Source organism: Bombina bombina, chromosome 4 (assembly GCF_027579735.1).
Source record: "Bombina bombina isolate aBomBom1 chromosome 4, aBomBom1.pri, whole genome shotgun sequence".
Classification (NCBI taxonomy): domain Eukaryota; kingdom Metazoa; phylum Chordata; class Amphibia; order Anura; family Bombinatoridae; genus Bombina; species Bombina bombina.
The window spans coordinates 972,086,188-972,112,499 of record NC_069502.1 but is presented as its reverse complement, the minus strand read 5'-3'; the positions used below and the strand labels follow the sequence as shown (position 1 = coordinate 972,112,499).

General features: G+C 40.1%; 1 protein-coding gene across 2 annotated transcripts in view; it reads left to right on the top strand.

Moving 5' to 3' along the window:
- RALGAPA2 (Ral GTPase activating protein catalytic subunit alpha 2) overlaps nucleotides 1–26,312 on the top strand; it is a 1,332,894-nt gene that overhangs the window by 661,121 nt on the left and 645,461 nt on the right. For both annotated transcript variants that reach the window (XM_053712011.1, XM_053712010.1), the window contains one exon: nucleotides 20,435–20,563. In XM_053712011.1, coding sequence (XP_053567986.1) covers nucleotides 20,435–20,563 — 129 coding nt within the window. The remainder of the gene's footprint in view (nucleotides 1–20,434; nucleotides 20,564–26,312) is intronic.

Below are 26,312 nucleotides of genomic sequence, written 5' to 3'. Positions count from 1 at the left end.
CCAAGGGCTACTCATGGAGTAGGGTTAGGATTCCTAGAATTTTGTCTTTTCTCCAAGAGGGCTTGGTGATGTTCCAGATGTTCAATCTTTTTTTCAGGCCTTGGTTAGGATCAGGCCTATGTTCAAACCAGTTACTCCTCCATGGAGTATTAATTTAGTTCTCAAAGTTCTTCAAGTTCCGTTTGAGCCTATGCATTTCTTAGATATTTTGTTACTATCTTGGAAAGTTTTATTTCTTGTAGCTATTTTTTCTGTTCAGAGAGTGTCAGAGCTCTCAAAGTTACAGTATGAGTCACCTTACCTTATTTTCCATTCAGATAAGGTAGTTTTACGTACTAAATTAGGATTTCTTCCTAAGGTTGTTTCTGATCGGAACATTATTCCGGAGATTGTTGTTCTTTCCTTGTGTCTTAAAGGGACAGTCTACACCAGAATTTTTATTGTTTTAAAAGATAGATAATCCCTTTATTACCCATTTCCCAGTTTTGCATAACCAACACAGTTATATTAATATACTTTTAACCTCTGTGATTATCTTGTATCTAAGCCTCTGCAAACTGCCCCTTTTTTCAGTTCTTTTGACAGACTTGCAGTCTAGCTAATCAGTTCCTGCTCCCAGATAACTTCTCGTGCACGAGCACAGTGTTATCTATATGAAATACGTGAACTAACACCCTCTAGTGGTGAAAAACTGTTAAAATGCAATCTGAAAGAGGTGGGCTTCAAGGTCTAAGAAATTAGCATATGAACCTCCTAGGTTAAGCTTTCAACTAAGAATACCAAGAGAACAAAGCAAAATTGGTGATAAAAGTAAATTGGAAAATTGTTTAAAATTACATGCTCTATCTGAATCATGAAAGTTTATTTCTCCTGTTAAGTGTGGTCAGTCCACGGGTCATCATTACTTCTGGGATATTAACTCCTCCCCAACAGGAAGTGCAAGAGGATTCACCCAGCAGAGCTGCTATATAGCTCCTCCCCTCTACGTCACCCCCAGTCATTCTCTTGCACCCAACGAATAGATAGGATGTGTGAGAGGACTGTGGTGATTATACTTAGTTTTATACCTTCAATCAAAAGTTTGTTATTTTATAATAGCACCGGAGTGTGTTATTCCTTCTCTGGTAGAATTTGAAGAAGAATCTACCTGAGTTTTTTCTATGATTTTAGCCGGCGTAGTTAAGATCATATTGCTGTTTCTTGGCCATCTGAGGAGAGGTAAACTTCAGATCAGGGGACAGCGGGCAGATTAATCTGCAAGAGGTATGTAGCAGCTTATTATTTTCTGACAATGGAATTGATGAGAAAATTCTGCCATACCGATATAATGTAAACTCAGCCTTAAATGCAGTAGCAGCAACTGGTATCAGGCTGTCATGTATGTATATTTTACACTTCAGTATTCTGGGGAATGGCACTTCACTGGAATTATACTGTATGCATAAGACTTTAGCCTATTTTGCAGGGACTAGCAACAGGCTTTTTAATAACACTTAATTTATTTATGTTAAACGTTTTTTGCTGGCATGTAAAATCGTTTAATTTTCTGAGGTACTGGGTGAAAAAATGTTTTGGGCACTATTTTTTCCACTTGGCAGTCGTTTTTATTTAATTTATGACAGTTTACTGATCTCTCTCACTGTTGTGTATGAGGGGGAGGGTCCTTTTTTGGCGCTTTTGCTACGCATCAAAAAATTCAGTCAGAAGTTTATTGTCTTCCCTGCATGATCCGGTTCATCTCTACAGAACTCAGGGGTCTTCAAAACTTGTTTTGAGGGAGGTAATCACTCACAGCAGAGCTGTGAGATTGTAGTTGACTGTGATAAAAAACGTTTATTTCTGTATTTTTTTTCTGCTATCAGGGTTAGTTATCCTTTGCTAATGGGAGCAATCCTTTGCTAAAAGTGTGTTTTTTACAAAGATTTGATGCTATAACTTTTCAGTTTATCAATTTTCAACTGTCATAACTTTTTCTGTGCTTCTTATAGGCACAGTACGTTTTCATATTATAGTAAATTACTTGAAAAGTATTTCCAAGTTGCTAGTTTATTTGCTGGTGTGTTAAACATGTCTGATTCAGAGGAAGATATCTGTGCTATATGTGCTAAAGCCAAAGTGGAGCCCAATAGAAATTTATGTACTAACTGTATTGATGCTACTTTAAATAAAAGTCAATCTGTACAAATTGAACATATTTCACCAAACAACGAGGGGAGAGTTATGCCGACTAACTCGCCTCACGTGTCAGTACCTGCATCTCCCGCTCGGGAGGTGCGTGATATTGTAGCGCCGAGTATATCTGGGCGGCCATTACAAATCACATTACAGGATATGGCTACTGTTATGACTGAAGTTTTGGCTAAATTACCAGAACTAAGAGGTAAGCGTGATCACTCTGGGGTGAGAACAGAGTGCGCTGATAATATTAGGGCCATGTCAGACACTGCGTCACAATTTGCAGAACATGAGGACGGAGAGCTTCATTCTGCGGGTGACGGTTCTGATCCAAACAGACTGGATTCAGATATTTCAAATTTTAAATTTAAACTGGAAAACCTCCGTGTATTACTAGGGGAGGTGTTAGCGGCTCTGAATGATTGTAACACAGTTGCAATACCAGAGAAATTGTGTAGGTTGGATAAATATTTTGCGGTACCGTCGAGTACTGACGTTTTTCCTATACCTAAGAGACTTACTGAAATTGTTACTAAGGAGTGGGATAGACCCGGTGTGCCGTTCTCACCCCCTCCAATATTTAGAAAGATGTTTCCAATAGACGCCACCACACGGGACTTATGGCAAACGGTCCCTAAGGTGGAGGGAGCAGTTTCTACTTTAGCTAAGCGTACCACTATCCCGGTGGAGGATTGCTGTGCCTTTTCAGATCCAATGGATAAAAAGTTAGAGGGTTACCTTAAGAAAATGTTTGTTCAACAAGGTTTTATATTGCAACCTCTTGCATGCATTGCGCCTGTCACGGCTGCAGCAGCATTTTGGTTTGAGTCTCTGGAAGAGACACTTGAATCAGCTCCATTAGATGAGATTACACACAAGCTTAAAGCCCTTTAGTTAGCTAACTCATTTATTTCGGATGCCGTAGTACATTTAACTAAACTTACGGCTAAGAATTCCGGATTCGCCATTCAGGCGCGCAGAGCACTGTGGCTAAAATCCTGGTCAGCTGATGTTACCTCTAAATCTAAATTGCTTAATATTCCTTTCAAAGGGCAGACCTTATTCGGGCCCGGGTTGAAAGAAATTATCGCTGACATTACAGGAGGTAAAGGCCATGCCCTGCCTCAAGACAGAGCCAAACCTAAGGCTAGACAGTCTAATTTTCGTTCCTTTCGTAATTTCAAAGCAGGAGCAGCATCAACTTCCTCTGCACCAAAACAGGAAGGAGCTGTTGCTCGCTACAGACAAGGCTGGAGACCTAACCAGTCCTGGAACAAGGGCAAGCAGGCCAGGAAACCTGCTGCTGCCCCTAAGACAGCATGAATCGAGGGCCCCCGATCCGGGAACGGATCTAGTGGGGGGCAGACTTTCTCTCTTCGCCCAGGCTTGGGCAAGAGATGTCCAGGATCCCTGGGCGTTAGAGATCATATCTCAGGGATACCTTCTGGACTTCAAATCCTCTCCCCCAAGAGGGAGATTTCATCTGTCAAGGTTGTCAACAAACCAAATAAAGAAAGAGGCGTTTCTACGCTGCGTACAAGATCTTTTATTAATGGGAGTGATCCATCCGGTTCCGCGGTCGGAACAAGGACAAGGGTTTTACTCAAATCTGTTTGTGGTTCCCAAAAAAGAGGGAACTTTCAGGCCAATCTTGGATTTAAAGATCCTAAACAAATTCCTAAGAGTTCCATCGTTCAAAATGGAAACTATTCGGACAATTTTACCCATGATCCAAAAGGGTCAGTACATGACCACAGTGGATTTAAAGGATGCTTACCTTCACATACCGATTCACAAGGATCATTACCGGTATCTAAGGTTTGCCTTTCTAGACAGGCATTACCAGTTTGTAGCTCTTCCATTCGGATTGGCTACGGCTCCAAGAATCTTCACAAAGGTTCTGGGTGCTCTTCTGGCGGTACTAAGACCGCGAGGAATTTCGGTAGCTCCGTACCTAGACGACATTCTGATACAAGCTTCAAGCTTTCAAACTGCCAAGTCTCATACAGAGTTAGTACTGGCATTTCTAGGGTCGCATGGATGGAAGGTGAACGAAAAGAAGAGTTCTCTCTTTCCACTCACAAGAGTTCCCTTCTTGGGGACTCTTATAGATTCTGTAGAAATGAAGATTTACCTGACAGAAGACAGGTTAACAAAGCTTCAAAATGCATGCCGTGTCCTTCATTCCATTCAACACCCGTCAGTAGCTCAATGCATGGAGGTGATCGGCTTAATGGTAGCGGCAATGGACATAGTACCCTTTGCACGCCTACATCTCAGACCGCTGCAATTGTGCATGCTAAGTCAGTGGAATGGGAATTACTCAGACTTGTCCCCTACTCTGAATCTGGATCAAGAGACCAGAAATTCTCTTCTATGGTGGCTTTCTCGGCCACATCTGTCCAGGGGGATGCCATTCAGCAGGCCGGACTGGACAATTGTAACAACAGACGCCAGCCTACTAGGTTGGGGCGCTGTCTGGAATTCTCTGAAGGCTCAGGGACAATGGAATCAGGAGGAGAGTCTCCTACCAATAAACATTCTGGAATTGAGAGCAGTTCTCAATGCCCTTCTGGCTTGGCCCCAGTTAACAACTCGGGGGTTCATCAGGTTTCAGTCGGACAACATCACGACTGTAGCTTACATCAACCATCAGGGAGGGACAAGAAGCTCCCTAGCAATGATGGAAGTATCAAAGATAATTCGCTGGGCAGAGTCTCACTCTTGCCACCTGTCAGCAATCCACATCCCGGGAGTGGAGAACTGGGAGGCGGATTTCTTAAGTCGTCAGACTTTTCATCCGGGGGAGTGTGAACTTCATCCGGAGGTCTTTGCCCAAATACTTCGACGTTGGGGCAAACCAGAGATAGATCTCATGGCGTCTCGACAGAATGCCAAGCTTCCTCGTTACGGGTCCAGATCCAGGGATCCGGGAGCGGTTCTGATAGATGCTTTGACAGCACCTTGGACCTTCGGGATGGCTTATGTGTTTCCACCCTTCCCGATGCTTCCTCGATTGTTTGCCAGAATCAAACAGGAGAGAGCATCAGTGATTCTAATAGCGCCTGCATGGCCACGCAGGACTTGGTATGCAGATCTAGTGGACATGTCATCCTGTCCACCTTGGTCTCTACCTCTGAAACAGGACCTTCTGATCCAGGGTCCCTTCAAACATCAAAATCTAATTTCTCTGAAGCTGACTGCTTGGAAATTGAACGCTTGATTTTATCAAAACGTGGTTTTTCTGAGTCAGTTATTGATACCTTAATACAGGCTAGGAAGCCTGTTACCAGAAAGATTTACCATAAGATATGGCGCAAATACTTATATTGGTGCGAATCCAAGAGTTACTCATGGAGTAAGGTTAGGATTCTGAGGATATTGTCTTTTCTACAAGAAGGTTTAGAAAAGGGTTTATCCGCTAGTTCCTTAAAGGGACAGATTTCAGCTCTGTCCATTCTTTTACACAAACGTCTGTCAGAAGTTCCGGATGTTCAAGCTTTTTGTCAGGCTTTAGCTAGGATCAAGCCTGTGTTTAAAACTGTTGCTCCACCATGGAGTTTGAACTTAGTTCTTAATGTGTTACAGGGTTTTCCGTTTGAACCCCTTCATTCCATTGATATCAAGCTGTTATCTTGGAAAGTTCTATTTTTAATGGCGATTTCCTCGGCTCGAAGAGTCTCTGAGTTATCCGCTTTACATTGTGATTCTCCTTATCTGATTTTTCATTCAGACAAGGTAGTTCTGCGTACTAAACCTGGGTTCCTACCTAAGGTGGTCACTACCAGGAATATCAATCAAGAGATTGTGGTTCCATCTTTGTGTCCTAATCCTTCTTCGAAGAAGGAACGTCTGCTACACAATCTAGTTGTAGTCCGTGCCCTGAAATTTTATCTACAGGCAACTAAGGATTTTCGACAAACGTCTTCCCTGTTTGTCGTTTATTCTGGTCAGAGGAGAGGTCAAAAAGTTTCGGCTACCTCTCTCTTTTTGGCTTCGTAGCATAATTCGGTTAGCCTATGAGACTGCTGGACAGCAGCCTCCTGAAAGAATTACAGCACATTCTACTAGAGCTGTGGCTTCCACTTGGGCCTTTAAGAATGAGGCTTCTGTTGAACAGATTTGCAAGGCTGCAACTTGGTCTTCTCTTCATACTTTTTCCAAATTTTACAAATTTGATACTTTTGCTTCTTCGGAGGCTGTTTTTGGGAGAAAGGTTCTTCAGGCAGTGGTTCCTTCCGTATAAAGAGCCTGCCTGTCCCTCCCGTCATCTGTGTACTTTAGCTTTGGTATTGGTATCCCAGAAGTAATGATGACCCGTGGACTGACCACACTTAACAGGAGAAAACAAAATTTATGCTTACCTGATAAATTCCTTTCTCCTGTAGTGTGGTCAGTCCACGGCCCGCCCTGTTTTTTATGGCAGGTAAAAAATTTTTGAATTATACTCCAGTCACCACTACACCCTTTGGCTTCTCCTTTCTCGTTGGTCCTTGGTCGAATGACTGGAGGTGACGTAGAGGGGAGGAGCTATATAGCAGCTCTGCTGGGTGAATCCTCTTGCACTTCCTGTTGGGGAGGAGTTAATATCCCAGAAGTAATGATGACCCGTGGACTGACCACACTACAGGAGAAAGGAATTTATCAGGTAAGCATAAATTTTGTTTTTGGCCTAGACTGTCCCTTTAAGAGACTTCTGCACACTTTGGACATGGTCCTTGCTTTAAAGTTTTATTTACAGGCGACTAAGAATTTTCGCCAGTCTTCTTTGTTTGTGGTTTTCTTGGGAAAACGTAAGGGACAGAGAGCTTCGGATACTTGTATTTCTTTTTTGCTAAGGAGCATAATATGTTTTGCTTATGAGTCTGCTGGACAGCAGCCTCCCGAGAGAGTTGCGGCTTATTTCACAAGAGCTGTTGCTTCTTCATGGGTTTTCAAAAATGAAGCTTCTGTAGAACTGATTTGCAAGGCTGCAACTTGGTCCTCTCTTCACACTTTTTCTAAATTTTACAAATTTCGATACTTTTGCCTCGACTGAGGCTGTTTTTGGGAGAAAGGTTTCTTTCATGTAATTGGCAAGAGTCCATGAGCTAGTGACGTATGGGATATACATTCCTACCAGGATGGGCAAAGTTTCCCAAACCTCAAAATGCCTATAAATACACCCCCAACCACACCCGCAATTCAGTTTTACAAACTTTGCCTCCTAAGGAGGTGGTGAAGTAAGTTTGTGCTAGATTTCTACGTTGATATGCGCTTCACAGCATGCTGAAGCCCGGTTTTCCTCTCAGAGTGCAGTGAATGACAGAGGGATGTGAAGGGAGTATTGCCTATTAAATGCTATGGTCATCCTATCGGGGATCTATTTCATAGGTTCTCTGTTATCGGTCGTAGAGATCTCTTCTACTTCCCTTTTCAGATCGACGATATACTCTTATATACCATTACCTCTACTGATTCTCATTTCAGTACTGGTTTGGCTATCTACTATATGTAGATGAGTGTCTTTTGGTAAGTATGTCTTATTTTATTTATGACACTCTCAGCTATGGTTTGGCACTTTTTATGTAAAGTTCTAAAGATATGTTTTATACTTATATTTGCCATGATTCAGGTTAATCAGTATATTTCCTTCATTCAGACTGTCATTTTAATTTTTTGGGAAATGCATATGAATAAATTTTTTTCTTACCTGAAAATTTTTCAAATGGACTTTTCTTTCTAAATTGCGGGCTGTTAGGCTTGCGGGTGCAAAAAATGCTAGAATTTATTGCATCATTTTTGGGGCGAAAATTACGTTCATTGACGTTTATGACGTTATTTCCGGCGTCGTAGTTGACGCCGAGAGTTTTCACGTAGTTGCGTCATCTATGATGCTCATGTTTGTTGCATACGTTTTTGGAGCAAAATAAAAATAAAAATTGTCAATTGTGGGCGTCATACTTGGCGCCAGTTTTTTTGACATTATTTAAGTCTCAGTTTCTTTTTACTTCTGGCTCCTAGAGGCTTGTTCTGTTTGCATTTTTTCCCATTCCTGAAACTGTCATTTAAGGAATTTGATAACTTTGCTTTATATGTTGTTTTTTCTATTACATATTGCAAGATGTCGCAATCTGACCCTGTATCAGAATCTACTTCTGGAAAGCTGCTGCCTGATGTCGGTTCTACCAAAGCTAAGTGCATTTGTTGTAAACTTGTGGTAACTGTTCCTCCGGCTGTAGTTTGTGTTAGTTGTCATGATAAACTTTCAAAAGCTGATAATATTTCCATTAGTAGTAATCCATTACCTGTTGTTGTTCCTTCAACATCTAATGCTCAAGATATTACTGTTAATGTAAGAGAATTTGTTTCTAATTCTATTCAGAAGGCTCTGTCTGTTATACCACCTTCTAATAAACGTAAAAGGTCTTTTAAAACTTCTCATAAATCAGATGAATTTTTAAATGACCGCCAACATTCTGATTTATCTATCTCTGATGAGGATTTATCTGGTTCAGAAGATTCTGCCTCAGATATTGACACTGACAAATCTTCATATTTATTTAAGATGGAGTTTATTCGTTCTTTACTAAAAGAGGTGTTGATTGCATTGGATATGGAGGAGTCTACTCCTCTTGATATTAAAACTAGTAAACGTTTAAATTCAGTTTTTAAACCTTGTGTAGTTATTCCAGAGGTTTTTCCAGTTCCTGATGCTATTTCAGATGTAATTTCTAGGGAATGGAATAGTTTGGGTACTTCATTTACTCCTTCTTTAAGGTTTAAGAGACTGTACCCTTTGCCGGCTGATAGATTGGAGTTTTGGGAAAAAATCCCCAAAGTTGATGGGGCTATCTCTTCTCTTGCTAAACGTACTACTAATCCTACGGCAGATAGTACTTCTTTTAAAGATCCTTTAGATAGGAAGCTTGAATCTTTTCTAAGGAAGGCTTATTTATGTTCAGGTAATCTTCTTAGGCCTGCTATTTCTTTGGCTGATGTTGCTGCAGCTTCAACTTTTTGGTTGGAGGCTTTAGCGCAACAAGTACCAGATCATAATGTGTATAGCATTGTTAAGCTTCTTCAACATGCTAATAATTTCATTTGTGATGTCATTAGAATTGATGTCAGGTATATGTCTTTAGCTATTTTAGCTAGAAGAGCTTTATGGCTTAAATCTTGGAATGCTGATATGACTTCTAAGTCAACATTGCTATCTCTTTCCTTCCAAGGTAATAAGTTATTTGGTTCTCAGTTTGATTCTATTATTTCAACTGTCACTGGGGGCAAGGGAGCTTTTTTGCCTCAGGATAAAAAAAAATCTAAGGGTAAATTTAGGGCTGCTAACCGTTTTCGTTCCTTTTGTCAGAATAAGGAACAGAAGCCTGACCCTTCCCCTAAAGGAACGGTTTCCAATTGGAAGCCTTCTCCAGTCTGGAATAAATCCAAGCCTTTTAGAAAATCAAAACCAGCCCCAAAGTCCGCATGAAGGTGCGGCCCTCATTCCAGCACAGCTGGTAGGGGGCAGATTACGATTTTTCAAAGATGTTTGAATCAGTTCAATTCAAAATCATTGGATTCAGAACATTGTTTCTCAAGGGTACAGAATAGGTTTCAAGGTAAGACCGCCTGTGAGAAGGTTCTTTCTCTCACGCATTCCAATAAACCCAGTAAAGGCTCAGGCTTTTCTGAAATGTGTTTCAGACCTGGAGTCATCTGGGGTAATTGTGCCAGTTCCATATCTGGAAAGGGTCTGGGGTTTTATTCAAATCTGTTCATTGTACCAAAGAAGGAGAATTCTTTCAGACCAGTTCTGGATCTAAAAATTTTGAATCGTTATGTAAGGATACCAACATTCAAAATGGTGACTATAAGGACTATTCTGCCTTTTTTTCAGCAAGGGCATTATATGTCCACAATAGACTTACAGGATGCATATCTTCATATTCCAATTCATCCAGATCACTATCAGTTCCTGAGTTTCTCTTTTCTAGACAAGCATTACTAGTTTGTTGCGCTTCCTTTTGGCCTAGCAACAGCTCCAAGGATCTTCTCAAAGGTTCTCAGTGCCCTTCTCTCTGTAATCGTAGAGCGGGGTATTGCTGTGTTTCCTTATTTGGACGATATCTTGGTACTTGCTGAGTCTTTACATTCTGCAGAATCTCACACGAATCAACTCGTTTTGTTTCTTCAAAAGCATGGTTGGAGGATCAATTTACCAAAAAGTTCTTTGATTCCTCAGACAAGGGTAACCTTTTTGGGATTCCAAATAGATTCAGTATCCATGACTTTGTCTCTAACAGACAAAAGACGTCTGAAATTGGTTTCAGCTTGTCGGAACCTTCAGTCTCGGTCATTTCCTTCAGTAGCTATGTGCATGGAAGTTTTAGGTCTCATGACTGCAGCATCGGACGCGATCCCCTTTGCTCGTTTTCACATGAGACCTCTTCAGCTTTGTATGCTGAACCTTTGGTGCAGGGATTATACAAAGATATCACAATTGATATCCTTAAATCCCTATGCTCGACTATCTCTGACTTGGTGGTTAAATTACCACCGTTTAGTTCAAGGGGCCTCTTTTGTTCGTCCAACCTGGACTGTGATTTCAACAGATGCAAGTCTTTCAGGTTGGGGAGCTGTCTGGGGATCTCTGACAGCGCAGGGGGTTTGGAAATCTCAAGAGGCGAGATTACCAATCAATATTTTGGAACTCCGTGCGATTTTCAGAGCTCTTCAGTTCTGGCCTCTTCTGAAGAGAGAATCGTTTATTTGTTTTCAGACAGACAATGTCACAACCGTGGAGTATGTCAATCATCAAGGTGGGACTCACAGTCCTCAGGCTATGAAAGAAGTATCTCGGATACTTGCATGGGCGGAATACAGCTCCTGTCTAATCTCTGCGGTTCATATCCCAGGTATAGACAATTGGGAAGCGGATTATCTCAGTCGCCAGACTTTACATCCGGGAGAATGGTCTCTTCACCCAGAGGTGTTTCTTCAGATTGTTCAGATATGGGGGCTTCTAGAAATAGATCTGATGGCTTCTCATCTAAACAGGAAACTTCCCAGGTATCTGTCCAGATCCAGGGATCCTCAGGCGGAAGCAGTGGATGCGTTGTCACTTCCTTGGAATTATCAACCTGCTTATATCTTTCCGCCTCTAGTTCTTCTTCCAAGAGTGATTTCCAAAATCATAATGGAACGTTCGTTTGTTCTGCTGGTGGCTCCAGCATGGCCACACAGGTTTTGGTATGCGGATCTTGTTCGGATGTCCAGTTGCCAACCTTGGCCACTTCCGTTAAGGTCAGACCTTCTATCTCAAGGTCCGTTTTTCCATCAGGATCTCAAATCATTAAATTTGAAGTTATGGAGATTGAACGCTTAGTGCTTAGTCATAGAGGTTTCTCTGACTCAGTGATTAATACTATGTTGCAGGCTCGTAAATCTGTGTCTAGAAAGATTTATTACCGAGTTTGGAAGACTTTCATTTCATGGTGTTCCTCTCATAAGTTCTCTTGGCATTCTTTTAGAATTCCTAGAATTTTACACTTTCTTCAGGATGGTTTGGATAAGGGTTTGTCCGCAAGTTCCTTGAAAGGACAAATCTCTGCTCGTTCTGTTTCACAGAAAAATTGCTAATCTTCCTGACATTCGTTGTTTTGTACAGGCTTTGGTTCGTATCAAGCCTGTCATTAAGTCAATCTCTCCTCCTTGGAGTCTTAATTTGGTTTTGAGAGCTTTACAGGCTCCTCCGTTTGAGCCTATGCATTCTCTGGATATTAAGTTACTTTCTTGGAAAGTACTGTTTCTTTTGGCTATCTCTTCTGCTAGAAGAGTTTCTGAATTATCTGCTCTTTCTTGTGAATCTCCTTTTCTGATTTTTCATCAGGATAAGGCGGTTTTGTGGACTTCATTTAAATTTTTACCTAAGGTTGTGAATTCCAACAACATTAGTAGAGAAATTGTTATCCCTTCGTTGTGTCCTAATCCTAAGAATTCTTTGGAAAGATCTTTGCATTCTTTGGATGTGGTAAGAGCTTTGAAATATTATGTTGAAGCTACTAAAGATTTCAGAAAGACTTCTAGTCTATTTGTTATCTTTTCTGGTCCTAAGAAAGGTCAGAAAGCTTCTGCTATTTCTTTGGCTTCTTGGTTAAAACTTTTGATTCATCATGCTTATGTGGAGTCGGGTAAATCCCCGCCTCAGAGGATTACGGCTCATTCTACTAGGTCAGTTTCTACTTCCTGGGCTTTTAAGAATGAAGCTTCTGTTGATCAGATTTGCAAAGCAGCAACTTGGTCTTCTTTGCATACTTTTACTAAATTCTACCATTTTGATGTTTTCTCTTCTTTAGAAGCAGCTTTTGGTAGAAAAGTTCTTCAGGCAGCTGTTTCAGTTTGATTCTTCTGCTTATAATTTCATTTTTTTTCATTATAAGAATAAAACTTTTTGATTTGGGTTGTGGATTCTTTTTTCAGCGGAATTGGCTGTCTTTATTTTTATCCCTCCCTCTCTAGTGACTCTTGCGTGGAGTTCCACATCTTGGGTATTTGCTATCCCATACATCACTATCTCATGGACTCTTGCCAATTACATGAAATAAAACATAATTTATGTAAGAACTTACCTGATAAATTAATTTCTTTCATATTGGCAAGTCCATGAGGCCCACCCTTTTTATGGTGGTTATGATTTTTTTGTATAAAGCACAATTATTCCAATTCCTTGTTGATGCTTTCGCTCCTTTCTTATCACCCCACTTCTTGGCTATTCGTTAAACTGAATTGTGGGTGTGGTGGGGGGTGTATTTATAGGCATTTTGAGGTTTGGGAAACTTTGCCCCTCCTGGTAGGAATGTATATCCCATACGTCACTAGCTCATGGACTCTTGCCAATATGAAAGAAATGAATTTATCAGGTAAGTTCTTACATAAATTATGTTTTTTCAAGCAGGGGTGCCTTCCGTTTAGGTTTCCTGTCTTGTCCATCCCTTATCATCCGTGTACTCTAGCTTTGGTATTGTATCCCACAAGTAAGGATGAAATCCGTGGACTCATTGTGTCTTTAAAAAGAAAAGAAAATTTATGCTTACCTGATAAATTTGTTTCTTTTTAGACACGACGAGTCCACGGCCCGCCCTGTTTTCTGAGACAGGTTCTTAATTTTTGTAAACTTAAGACACCTCTTCACCTTGGCTTTTGCTTTATCTTTCTATCTTCGGTTGAATGACTGGAGTGGGAGGGAAGGGAGGAGTTATATATAGCAGCTCTGCTATGGTGCTCTTTGCCTCCTCCTGCTGACCAAGAGGTGAATATCCCACAAGTAAGGATGAAATCCGTGGACTCATTGTGTCTAAAAAGAAACACATTTATCAGGTAAGCATAAATTTTCTTTTTGCAGCAGTTGAAAATTGCATTGCATTTGTTTCCTTTCCTCTTTGTATAACACAATATAATAAGGGGAAAATGTAGTAATAAAATGGTGCATGAAAGGCTAGGGTTGACAGTCATCAATCAATGTGTTGCTGGTTTGCAACGCTACTCTAACTGTTCTCTTCAAATATTACTTCTCTCTGGATACACTGTGTGAACGAAAACTTACACAGTGCAGCCAGAGTACAGAGCTGTTTGAGAAAACAGTCTGATGTGGAGCAGTGCTGCAAAACAAAAGTGCAAACAGTTCCTATATGTGCCCAATATTCCCTCTAGATTTTTAGGGCACTGTGCGCATAACTTTTGCCCAGTGCAATTTTTAGCCACAGGACTAAAATATGTGCACACTTTACTATCAAATGTAGTCAAACTTTAAAATATTGTAAAGGTATAAAACACACATTCATACAAATTTTCACACACTCACTTTCACAAACACAGTGTTACAGGCACACACTCTCACATACACACACGGCCACACACACACACAGATTCTCCAATTTACTTTGTATAATTGGCAAAAAAGATGTCTAAAGTTCAGACAAAATTCTTTTTTTAACTATGCAACTGAAAATACCATTAGAGAGGAGTCCTGAAAGTTAAGATTTTAATAATACTGTGAGTATATATGGAATCCCCACACACTACCAGGAAAAAATATATGTATTAAATTGCAGTATTCATCATTCTTATATAAAGTACACACTGTTCCATTTAAGCTGCCATATCAATGCTATAAATATAAATTGCAAAAAAAATCCCTTACTTAGAAAGGAATACCTCTTCTGCAAAAAGTGAGTGTGCACAATCTTTAATTGTAAACTAGTCCACAGAAACATTACGTTAATGAACTTGCAACACACATACTGTAGGAGACGGCAATCACTGTTTGAACCCCCCCCCCCCCCCCAAAAAAAAAACAACAACAACATAGTCGCCCTTTTAAATTATATGGACAGTTATACCATACATACAAATATGATACAATAAAAACATAAATGTATCAGCAAATTGTATATGTACACATTAAGTTTATTTTATGTAATTTCACCACAGAGTGTGTACTTACAGAATGTCCTAATGACCTGCACACACAATGTGTGTGTGTATATATATATATATATATATATATATATATATATATATATATGTATATGTGTGTGTGTGTGTATGTATATATATATATATATATATATATATGTGTGTATGTGTAATATATATATATATATATGTGTGTGTATGTGTAATATATATATATATATATATATATATATATATATATATATATATATATATATATATATATATATATATATACACATATACAGGTGGCCCTCGTTTTACAACGGTTCAATTTACACCGTTTCAGAATAACAACCTTTTTTCCAGTCATGTTATTGCTATTGAAAAGCATTGAGAAGCAGTGCATTTATTAAAATAGCCAGTAGGTGGAGTTGTCCGCTTGTGTTGCAGCAAAGCCAAGCAAGCTGAAATTAATCAGTTTAACCATACCTGCGATATTGTTCAGATTTCAAAGGAACAAGATCTTCCTGTCTATAAATCAGTCCAGATTGGAATGCATAGAAAGAACTGTTTGCAAAAAAATGCAAGTGAAGTCTGTGTTGTGTGATTATTTTATTAGGTTTATAATGCTGTTTAGCATTTAAAGTCTTCATTTCAAAGCTTTAAAAATAATGTATTAGGTGTTACTTATGACAATTTTGAGAGGGGCCTGGAACGTATCTCCCTCACTTCCCATTGACTTACATTATAAACTGGGTTTCAATTTACATATATATACATATATATATATATATATACAGTGGGGCAAAAAAGTATTTAGTCAGCCACCAATTGTGCAAGTTCTCCCACTTAAGAAGATGAGAGAGGCCTATAATTTTCATCATAGGTATACCTCAACTATGAGAGACAAAATGTGGAAACAAAGCCAGACAATCACATTGTCTGATTTGGAAAGAATTTATTTGCAAATTATGGTGGAAAATAAGTATTTGGTCAATCAAAAAAGTTAATCTCAATACTTTGTTATATATCCTTTGTTGGCAATGACAGAGGTCAAATGTTTTCTGTAAGTCTTCACAAGGTTGTCACACACTGTTGCTGGTATGTTGGCCCATTCCTGCATGCAGATCTCCTCTAGAGCAGTGATGTTTTGGGGCTGTCGCTGGGCAACACAGACTTTCAACTCCCTCCAAAGGTTCTCTATGGGTTTGAGATCTGGAGACTGGCTAGGCCACTCCAGGACCTTGAAATGCTTCTTACGAAGCCACTCCTTCGTTGCCCGGGCGGTGTGTTTGGGATCATTGTCATGATGAAAGACCCAGCCACATTTCATCTTCAATGCCCTTTCTGATGAAAGGAGGTTTGCACTCAAAATCTCACGATACATGGCCCCATTCATTCTTTCATGTACACGGATCAGTCGTCCTGTTCCCTTTGCATAGAAACAGCCCCAAAGCATGACGTTGCCATCCCCATGCTTCACAGTAGGTATGGTGTTCTTTGGTTGCAACTCAGCATTCTCTCTCCTCCAAACACGACGAGTTGTGTTTCTACCAAACAGTTCTACTTTGATTTCATCTGACCATATGGCATTCTCCCAATCCGCTTCTGGATCATCCAAATGCTCTCTAGCATACTTCAGACGGGCCCGGACATGTACGGACATGTACTGGCTTAAGCAGGGAGACACGTCTGGCACTGCAGGAGAGTCCCTGGCGGCATAGTGTGTTACTGATGGTAGCTTTTGTTACGTTGGTCCCAGCTCTCTGCAGGTCATTCACTAGGTCCCCCCGTGTGGTTCTGGGATGTTTGCTCACCGTTCTTGTGATCATTTTGACCCCACGGGGTGAGATCTTGCGTGGAGCCCCAGATCGAGGGAGATTATCAGTGGTCTTGTATGTCTTCGATTTTCTAATTATTGCTCCCACAGTTGATTTCTTCACACCAAGCTGCTTGCCTATTGCAGATTCAGTCTTCCCAGCCTGGTGCAGGTCTACAATTTTGTTTCTAGTGTCCTTCGACAGCTCTTTGGTTTTCACCATAGTGAAGTTTGGAGTGTGACTGTTTGAGGTTGTGGACAGGTGTCTTTTATACTGATAACAAGTTCAAACAGGTGCCATTAATACAGGTAATGAGTGGAGGACAGAGAAGCCTCTTAAAGAAGAAGATACAGGTCTGTGAGAGCCAGGAATCTTGTTTATTTGTAGGTGACCAAATACTTATTTTCCATTATAATATGCAAATAAATTATTTCTAATTTTAATGTGATTGTCTGGATTTGTTTCCACATTTTGTCTCCCATAGTTGAGGTATACCTATGATGAAAATTACAGGCCTCTCTCATCTTCTTAAGTGGGAGAACTTGCACAATTGGTGGCTGACTAAATACTTTTTTGCCCCACTGTATATATATATATATATATATATATATATATATATATATATATGTGTGTGTGTATGTATGTATATATACTGTGTGTGTATCTATATATATATATATATATATATATATATATATATATATGTGTGTGTGTGTGTATATATATATATATATATATATATATACACACACACACACTAGTTTATTCTGTAAACTACTGACAACATTTCTCCCGAATCCCAAATAAAAATGTTATCATTTAGAGCAGCGGTCGCCAACCAGTGGTCCATGGACCACTGGTGGTCCACGAGAAGATGTTGGTGGTCCTTGACACCATCAAGCAGTAATTAATCTCCTCTGATGGTGTCACCCCCATCGTGCCACAACTTCCTACAGTGCCTGGCTGGACATCAGTAAAAAATCGACAGAGGAGAAGTTAAACTGTGCAACTTGTGTAGCTAGATTGTATTTTTAACTCCTCCCGTCTGGTGCGCTGCTCAGAGAAAGATGTTTCCATTCTAAAGCCAGCAGAGGTTGGTATAGCCTTGGCTTAAAATAGTGGAATTAATGTATATAAAAAAAAGAAAATCTTAAAAAAAAAGTCTCTCTTATATTTCATTTATTTTCTTCCCTTTACCTGTCTCTTACCTGTAGTTTTCCTAATTCCTTCAGATGGACTTGCATAACTGTTTGTCTTCCTCCCCTCCATCTTCTCTTTTTTTTATGAAATATTAGTTATTTTTCATTCTAATAATTTTCCCACGCACAAAGCCATTCCACCTGAATTTCAGTAATTGCCATCCAGCAGATCAGCCATATCCCACCAGTATTATAGTAATTGCCAGTAACATCAGTCGTGGTTAGCTCACATCCATATTGAGAGCTTTCTGATATAAACTTAATTTATGACTCCGATGTCAGTCTATGATCATAAGTAGTTTTGAATAATTCCTAACTAGGGAGGTAACTTTAAAGTCTTGTGGTCTTTTTAAACATAATTTGTTTCCCCCACTTTCTGCCTCTCTGTTTCCAGCTCAAAAGTTGGCACTCACCCTTCATCCATTTGGAAGTATTCTCTCAGTTCTGTCATTCAGTTAATAATTCTTAAAAATGTGTAAATATATGCATAATGTAAACTTAGCTATGATTATACTAGTTATTTAAAGTATGTGTGTGTATATGCATGTGTGTGTATATGTGTATGTATATGTATGTGTGTATATGCATGTGTGTGTATATGTGTATGTATATGTATGTGTGTGTATATATATATATATATATATATATATATATATATATATATATATGCACACACATTATAGAGGTTTGTACCTTTTTAAAAAAAATCATGTTAGTGGGCCACAGGATTCAAAATTGTGAGTTTAGTGGTCCCTGAGGTCCAAAAGGTTGGCATCCCCTGATTTAGAGCATTTATTTACAGAAAAGGACAACTGGTCAAAATAACAAAACGAAAAAAGATTTAGTGTTTTTAGACCTTGAATAATGCAAAGGAAACAAGTTTGTATTAATTTTTAAACAACTGAATACTAATGTTTTAACTTAGCAAGAGTTCAGAAATCAATATTTGGAGTAACCATGATTTTCACTCTACGTTTTCATGCATTTGGCATGCTCTTCACTAGTCTTTCACATTGCTTTTGAGTGACTTTATGCCACTCCTGTTGCAAACATTCAAGCATCTCAACTTTGTTTGACGGTTTGTGTCCATCCATCTATCTTCTTGATCACATTCCAGATGTTTTCATTGGGGTTCGGGTCTGGAAATTGGGCTGCCCATGACAGGATCTTGATCTACTGGTCCTCCATCCGTATGCATTACACAATTTTCAAGTTAAAGTGTTATGGCAAGATATAGGTTTTACAAAGTATTATTATTGAATCTGTGTCATTGTCAACTTTTATTCTCATTTCATGGCTAAAATAATTTACTGTATGATGTCCGCTTTAAAAATATTCTTTTTTTTTTTTTAAATATATATTTCTTTCCTATGACATGGAGAGTCCACAACGTCATTCCAATTACTAGTGGGATTATGGGTAAGGGAAGTTACACTTAACAGCATTGCTGGGGTGCTCATTGCCTCCTGGCCAGGAGTTGAATATCCCACTAGTAATTGGAATGACGTTGTGGACTCTCCATGTCCAGAAAGAGAGAAATTTATCAGGGAAGCATAAATTTTGTTTTTACGTATGGTGTTATTGCTATCTTTTCTTATGTTATATTGTTTTGTTTTTTTCATTAGGCTCTTAAATGAATTGTAAACTTTTTTTAAAAAAGTTTTCAAAAGCCAGAGAAAAAGTAAAGTTAGTAGAAGTGTGTTTTAAACTAGTAGTTGCCAAACTGTATTCCTGCTTAAAAAGACATAAAACCAACATTTTTATGTCATGATTCAAGGCATACAATTTTAAAGGGACAGTCAACACCAGAATTTTTGTTTTTTAAAAAGAAAGATAATCTCTTTATTACCCATTCCCCAGTTTTGCATAACCAACACAGTTATAATAATACACGTTTTACCTCTGTAATTATCTTGTATCTAAGATTCTGCTGACTGCCCCCTTATTTCAGTTCTTTTGACAGACATGCAGTTTAGCCAATCAGTGCTCACTCCTAGGTCACTTTACGTGCTTGAGCTCAATGTTATCTATATGAAACGTGAACTAATGCTCTCTAGTGGTGAAAATGTATTCAGATTAGAGGCAGTCTTCAAGGTCTAAGAAATTAGCATATGAATCTCCTAGGTTTAGCTTTCAACTAAGAATACCAAGAGAACAAAGCAAAATTGGTGATAAAAGTAAATTGGGAAGTTGTTTAAAATTCCATGCCCTATTTAAATCATGAAAGTTTTTTTTGGACTTGACTGTCCCTTTAAACAACTTTCTAATGTACTTCTGTTATCAAATTTGCCTTATTCTCTTAGTCATTTTTGTTCAAGGAGTAGTAGTGTACTACTGGAAGCTAGCTGAATGCTTCGTATAAGCCAATGTCAAGAGGCATATATGTGCCACCAATCAGCTGCTAGCTCCCAGTAGTGCATTGCTGCTTCTGAGCCAACCTAGGTATGCCTTTCAGCAAGGGATACCAAGAGAATGACGCAAATTAGATATTAGAAGTACATTTGAAAGTTGTTTAAAACTGTTTTTGAATCATGAAAGTTCGATTATATTGGATCTTTAACAAATGTGATGCAGTTTTCAGATCATTGGGGTTTATGGACAATTTCATTTTATACTTTGCCTGTAGATAATGCTGTTGAAAAATCTTTCTGATCGCAGCCTTGGACAGGCGCATAATTCGTATAGCCTACACTTCAGACAAATGTTGAGGCCAACTGTTGTAGACTTTTTTTTTTTTTTTTAAATTGTTAAATTATTATTTGTATGCAAGTTTTTTATTTTAAGTGTTATGTCCATTCATTGCAGGATATTTTGAATACAATCATACGGCACTGCTCATCGAGTTTCTTCTTTCTGGGGTTACCTGGCTTTACGATGCTCATTGGGGACTTTATCACAGCTGCAGCCAGAGTACTGAGCACAGACATGTTGAAGGTAAGTATGACAATGCTCAACCTGTATACTCCCCGGAGAGTACATAGTCGCTAACAAGGTTCAGATTTCTCCACTCTAACAGGTGTTGACTCATTAGTGCAACGTGAAACTGATCTCCAGAGGAAAGATACCATGGCAGCTGATGTGTGAAATTGCAGGATAGGATGACACTTTGGTATTGCAGAGGTGTTTCATCAAAGAACCCAAGTTTAGGAAATAATATCCTCACTAATATTGTGGCACGTACTGCAGAGACTTTGGTTTCACAGCCTCATTACCTTTGTTCAATACAGAGATTGAAAGAAAAGAAAAAAAACATGCTCTGGAAAGGTGCTTTTGTACCTGTCTAGTTCTGTAAAAAAAACTATGTAAGGCGTTTTCAAAGGGAATATGTTACTTGGAAATTGATTTCTAAAAACAAAATAAGATTTCTGTGTCTGCAATATTTTTTATTTATTTATAGATCAGTAATTCAATGCAACTTTTTATATACTGCATAAAAAGTATCATAAATCATCTAAGTTTTCAAAACAAGGAATAAAAATCTAGATTTTGAGTCTAGGGACAAACTGTGTATTTATTTTATTAAAACAATAATTTTTTTGTTGACAACACAGCTATTGGAAATAAATTCTACCCTACTTTTACCATTTTAATTTTTTTTATATAAGAAAAAACAACCTACAACAACAAAATACATTAAATGGACATAAACCCCATGTTTCTCCAACATAGGTGTGTCCGGTCCACGGCGTCATCCTTACTTGTGGGATATTCTCTTCCCCAACAGGAAATGGCAAAGAGCCCAGCAAAGCTGGTCACATGATCCCTCCTAGGCTCCGCCTACCCCAGTCATTCTCTTTGCCGTTGTACAGGCAACATCTCCACGGAGATGGCTTAGAGTTTTTTAGTGTTTAACTGTAGTTTTTCATTATTCAATCAAGAGTTTGTTATTTTCAAATAGTGCTGGTACGTACTATTTACTCAGAAACAGAAAAGAGATGAAGAATTCTGTTTGTATGAGGAAAATGATTTTAGCAACCGTAACTAAAATCCATGGCTGTTCCACACAGGACTGTTGAGAGCAATTAACTTCAGTTGGGGGAACAGTTTGCAGTCTCTTGCTGCTTGAGGTATGACACATTCTAACAAGACGATGTAATGCTGGAAGCTGTCATTTTCCCTATGGGATCCGGTAAGCCATGTTTATTACGATTGTAAATAAGGGCTTCACAAGGGCTTATTTAAACTGTAGACTTTTTTTGGGCTAAATCGATTGATATTAACACTTATTTAGCCTTGAGGAATCATTTATTCTGGGTATTTTGATTTAATAATATCGGCAGGCACTGTTTTAGACACCTTATTCTTTAGGGGCTTTCCCAAAGCATAGGCAGAGTCTCATTTTCGCGCCGGTGTTGCGCACTTGTTTTTGAGAGGCATGGCATGCAGTCGCATGTGAGAGGAGCTCTGATACTTATAAAAGACTTCTGAAGGCGTCATTTGGTATCGTATTCCCCTTTGGGTTTGGTTGGGTCTCAGCAAAGCAGATACCAGGGACTGTAAAGGGGTTTAAAGCTTAAAACGGCTCCGGTTCCGTTATTTTAAGGGTTAAAGCTTCCAAAATTGGTGTGCAATATTTTCAAGGCTTTAAGACGCTGTGGTGAAAATTTGGTGAATTTTGAACAATTCCTTCATGTTTTTTCGCAATTGCAGTAATAAAGTGTGTTCAGTTTAAAATTTAAAGTGACAGTAACGGTTTTATTTTAAAACGTTTTTTGTACTTTCTGATCAAGTTTATGCCTGTTTAACATGTCTGAACTACCAGATAGACTGTGTTCTGAATGTGGGGAAGCCAGAATTCCTATTCATTTAAATAAATGTGATTTATGTGATAATGACAATGATGCCCAAGATGATTCCTCAAGTGAGGGGAGTAAGCATGGTACTGCATCATTCCCTCCTTCGTCTACACGAGTCTTGCCCACTCAGGAGGCCCCTAGTACATCTAGCGCGCCAATACTCCTTACTATGCAACAATTAACGGCTGTAATGGATAATTCTGTCAAAAACATTTTAGCCAAAATGAACCCTTGTCAGCGTAAGCGTGGCTGCTCTGTTTTAGTTACTGAAGAGCATGACGACGCTGATATTAATATCTCTGAAGGGCCCCTAACCCAATCTGAGGGGGCCAGGGAGGTTTTGTCTGAGGGAGAAATTACTGATTTAGGGAACATTTCTCAGCAGGCTGAATCTGATGTGATTACATTTAAATTTAAATTGGAACATCTCCGCATTTTGCTTAAGGAGGTATTATCCACTCTGGATGATTGTGAAAATTTAGTCATCCCAGAGAAACTATGTAAAATGGACAAGTTCCTAGAGGTGCCGGGGCTCCCAGAAGCTTTTCCTATACCCAAGCGGGTGGCGGACATTGTTAATAAAGAATGGGAAAGGCCCGGTATTCCTTTCGTCCCTCCCCCCATATTTAAAAAATTGTTTCCTATGGTCGACCCCAGAAAGGACTTATGGCAGTCAGTCCCCAAGGTCGAGGGAGCGGTTTCTACTTTAAACAAACGCACCACTATTCCCATAGAGGATAGTTGTGCTTTCAAAGATCCTATGGATAAAAAATTAGAAGGTTTGCTTAAAAAGATGTTTGTTCAGCAGGGTTACCTTCTACAACCCATTTCATGCATTGTCCCTGTCACTACAGCCGCATATTTCTGGTTTGATGAACTGCTTAAGGTGCTCGATAGTGACTCTCCTCCTTATGAGGAGATTATGGACAGAATCAATGCTCTCAAATTGGCTAATTCTTTCACTCTAGACGCCTCTTTGCAATTGGCTAAGTTAGCGGCTAAGAACTCTGGGTTTGCTATTGTGGCGCGCAGAGCGCTTTGGTTGAAATCTTGGTCGGCTGATGCGTCTTCCAAGAACAAGCTACTAAACATTCCTTTCAAGGGGAAAACGCTGTTTGGTCCTGACTTGAAAGAGATTATCTCTGATATCACTGGGGGTAAGGGCCACGCCCTTCCTCAGGATCGGCCCTTCAAGGCAAAAAATAGACCTAATTTTCGTCCCTTTCGTAAAAACGGACCAGCCCAAGGTGCTACGTCCTCTAAGCAAGAGGGTAATACTTCTCAGGCCAAGCCAGCTTGGAGACCAATGCAAGGCTGGAACAAGGGAAAGCAGGCCAAGAAACCTGCCACTGCTACCAAGACAGCATGAAATATTGGCCCCCGATCCGGGACCGGATCTGGTGGGGGGCAGACTCTCTCTCTTCGCTCAGGCTTGGGCAAGAGATGTTCTGGATCCTTGGGCGCTAGAAATAGTCTCCCAGGGTTATCTTCTGGAATTCAAGGGACTTCCCCCAAGGGGGAGGTTCCACAAGTCGCAGTTGTCTTCAGACCACATAAAAAGACAGGCGTTCTTACATTGTGTAGAAGACCTGTTAAAAATGGGAGTAATTCATCCTGTTCCATTAAGAGAACAAGGGATGGGGTTCTACTCCAATCTGTTCATAGTTCCCAAAAAAGAGGGAACGTTCAGACCAATCCTAGATCTCAAGATCTTAAACAAATTTCTCAAGGTCCCATCGTTCAAGATGGAAACCATTCGAACTATCCTTCCTTCCATCCAGGAAGGTCAATTTATGACCACGGTGGATTTAAAGGATGCGTATCTACATATTCCTATCCACAAGGAACATCATCGGTTCCTAAGGTTTGCATTCCTGGACAAACATTACCAGTTCGTGGCGCTTCCTTTCGGATTAGCCACTGCTCCAAGGATTTTCACAAAGGTACTAGGGTCCCTTCTAGCGGTGCTAAGACCAAGGGGCATTGCAGTAGTACCTTACCTGGACGACATTCTGATTCAAGCGTCGTCCCTTCCTCAAGCAAAGGCTCACACGGACATTGTCCTGGCCTTTCTCAGATCTCACGGCTGGAAAGTGAACGTGGAAAAGAGTTCTCTATCCCCGTCAACAAGGGTTCCCTTCTTGGGAACAATTATAGACTCCTTAGAAATGAGGATCTTTCTAACAGAGGCCAGAAAAACAAAGCTTCTGGACTCTTGTCGGATACTTCATTCCGTTCCTCTTCCTTCCATAGCTCAGTGCATGGAAGTGATCGGGTTGATGGTGGCGGCGATGGACATAGTTCCTTTTGCGCGCATTCATCTAAGACCATTACAACTGTGCATGCTCAGTCAGTGGAATGGGGACTATACAGACTTGTCTCCGAAGATGCAAGTAAATCAGAGGACCAGAGACTCACTCCGTTGGTGGCTGTCCCTGGACAATCTGTCTCAAGGGATGATGTTCCACAGACCAGAGTGGGTCATTGTCACGACCGACGCCAGTCTGATAGGCTGGGGCGCGGTCTGGGGATCCCTGAAAGCTCAGGGTCTTTGGTCTCGGGAAGAATCTCTTCTACCGATAAATATTCTGGAACTGAGAGCGATATTCAATGCGCTCCAGGCCTGGCCCCAGCTTGCGAGGACCAGGTTCATACGGTTTCAATCAGACAACATGACGACTGTTGCGTACATCAACCATCAGGGGGGAACAAGGAGTTCCCTAGCGATGGAAGAAGTAACCAAAATTATTCTTTGGGCGGAGTCTCACTCCTGCCACCTGTCTGCTATCCACATCCCAGGAGTGGAAAATTGGGAAGCGGATTTTCTGAGTCGTCAGACATTGCATCCGGGGGAGTGGGAACTCCATCCGGAAATCTTTGCCCAAGTCACTCACCTGTGGGGCATTCCAGACATGGATCTGATGGCCTCTCGTCAGAACTTCAAAGTTCCTTGCTACGGGGCCAGATCCAGGGATCCCAAGGCGGCTCTAGTGGATGCACTAGTAGCACCTTGGACCTTCAAACTAGCTTATGTGTTCCCGCCATTTCCTCTCATCCCCAGGCTGATAGCCAGGATCAAGCAGGAGAGGGCGTCGGTGATCTTGATAGCTCCTGCGTGGCCACGCAGGACTTGGTATGCAGATCTGGTGAATATGTCATCGGCTCCACCTTGGAAGCTACCTTTGAGACGAGACCTTCTTGGTCAGGGTCCGTTCGAACATCCGAATCTGGTTTCACTCCAGCTGACTGCTTGGAGATTGAACGCTTGATTTTATCGAAGCGAGGATTCTCAGATTCTGTGATCGATACTCTTGTTCAGGCCAGAAAGCCTGTGACTAGAAAGATTTACCACAAAATTTGGAAAAAATATATCTGTTGGTGTGAATCTAAAGGATTCCCTTGGGACAAGGTTAAGATTCCTAGGATTCTATCCTTCCTTCAAGAAGGATTGGAAAAAGGATTATCTGCAAGTTCCCTGAAGGGACAGATTTCTGCCTTGTCGGTATTACTTCACAAAAAGCTGGCAGCTGTGCCAGATGTTCAAGCCTTTGTTCAGGCTCTGGTTAGAATCAAGCCTGTTTACAAACCTTTGACTCCTCCTTGGAGTCTCAATTTAGTTCTTTCAGTTCTTCAGGGGGTTCCGTTTGAACCCTTACATTCCGTTGATATTAAGTTATTATCTTGGAAAGTTTTGTTTTTAGTTGCGATTTCTTCTGCTAGAAGAGTCTCAGAATTATCTGCTCTGCAGTGTTCTCCTCCTTATCTGGTGTTCCATGCAGATAAGGTGGTTTTACGTACTAAACCTGGTTTTCTTCCAAAAGTTGTTTCTAACAAAAACATTAACCAGGAGATTATCGTACCTTCTCTGTGTCCAAAACCAGTTTCAA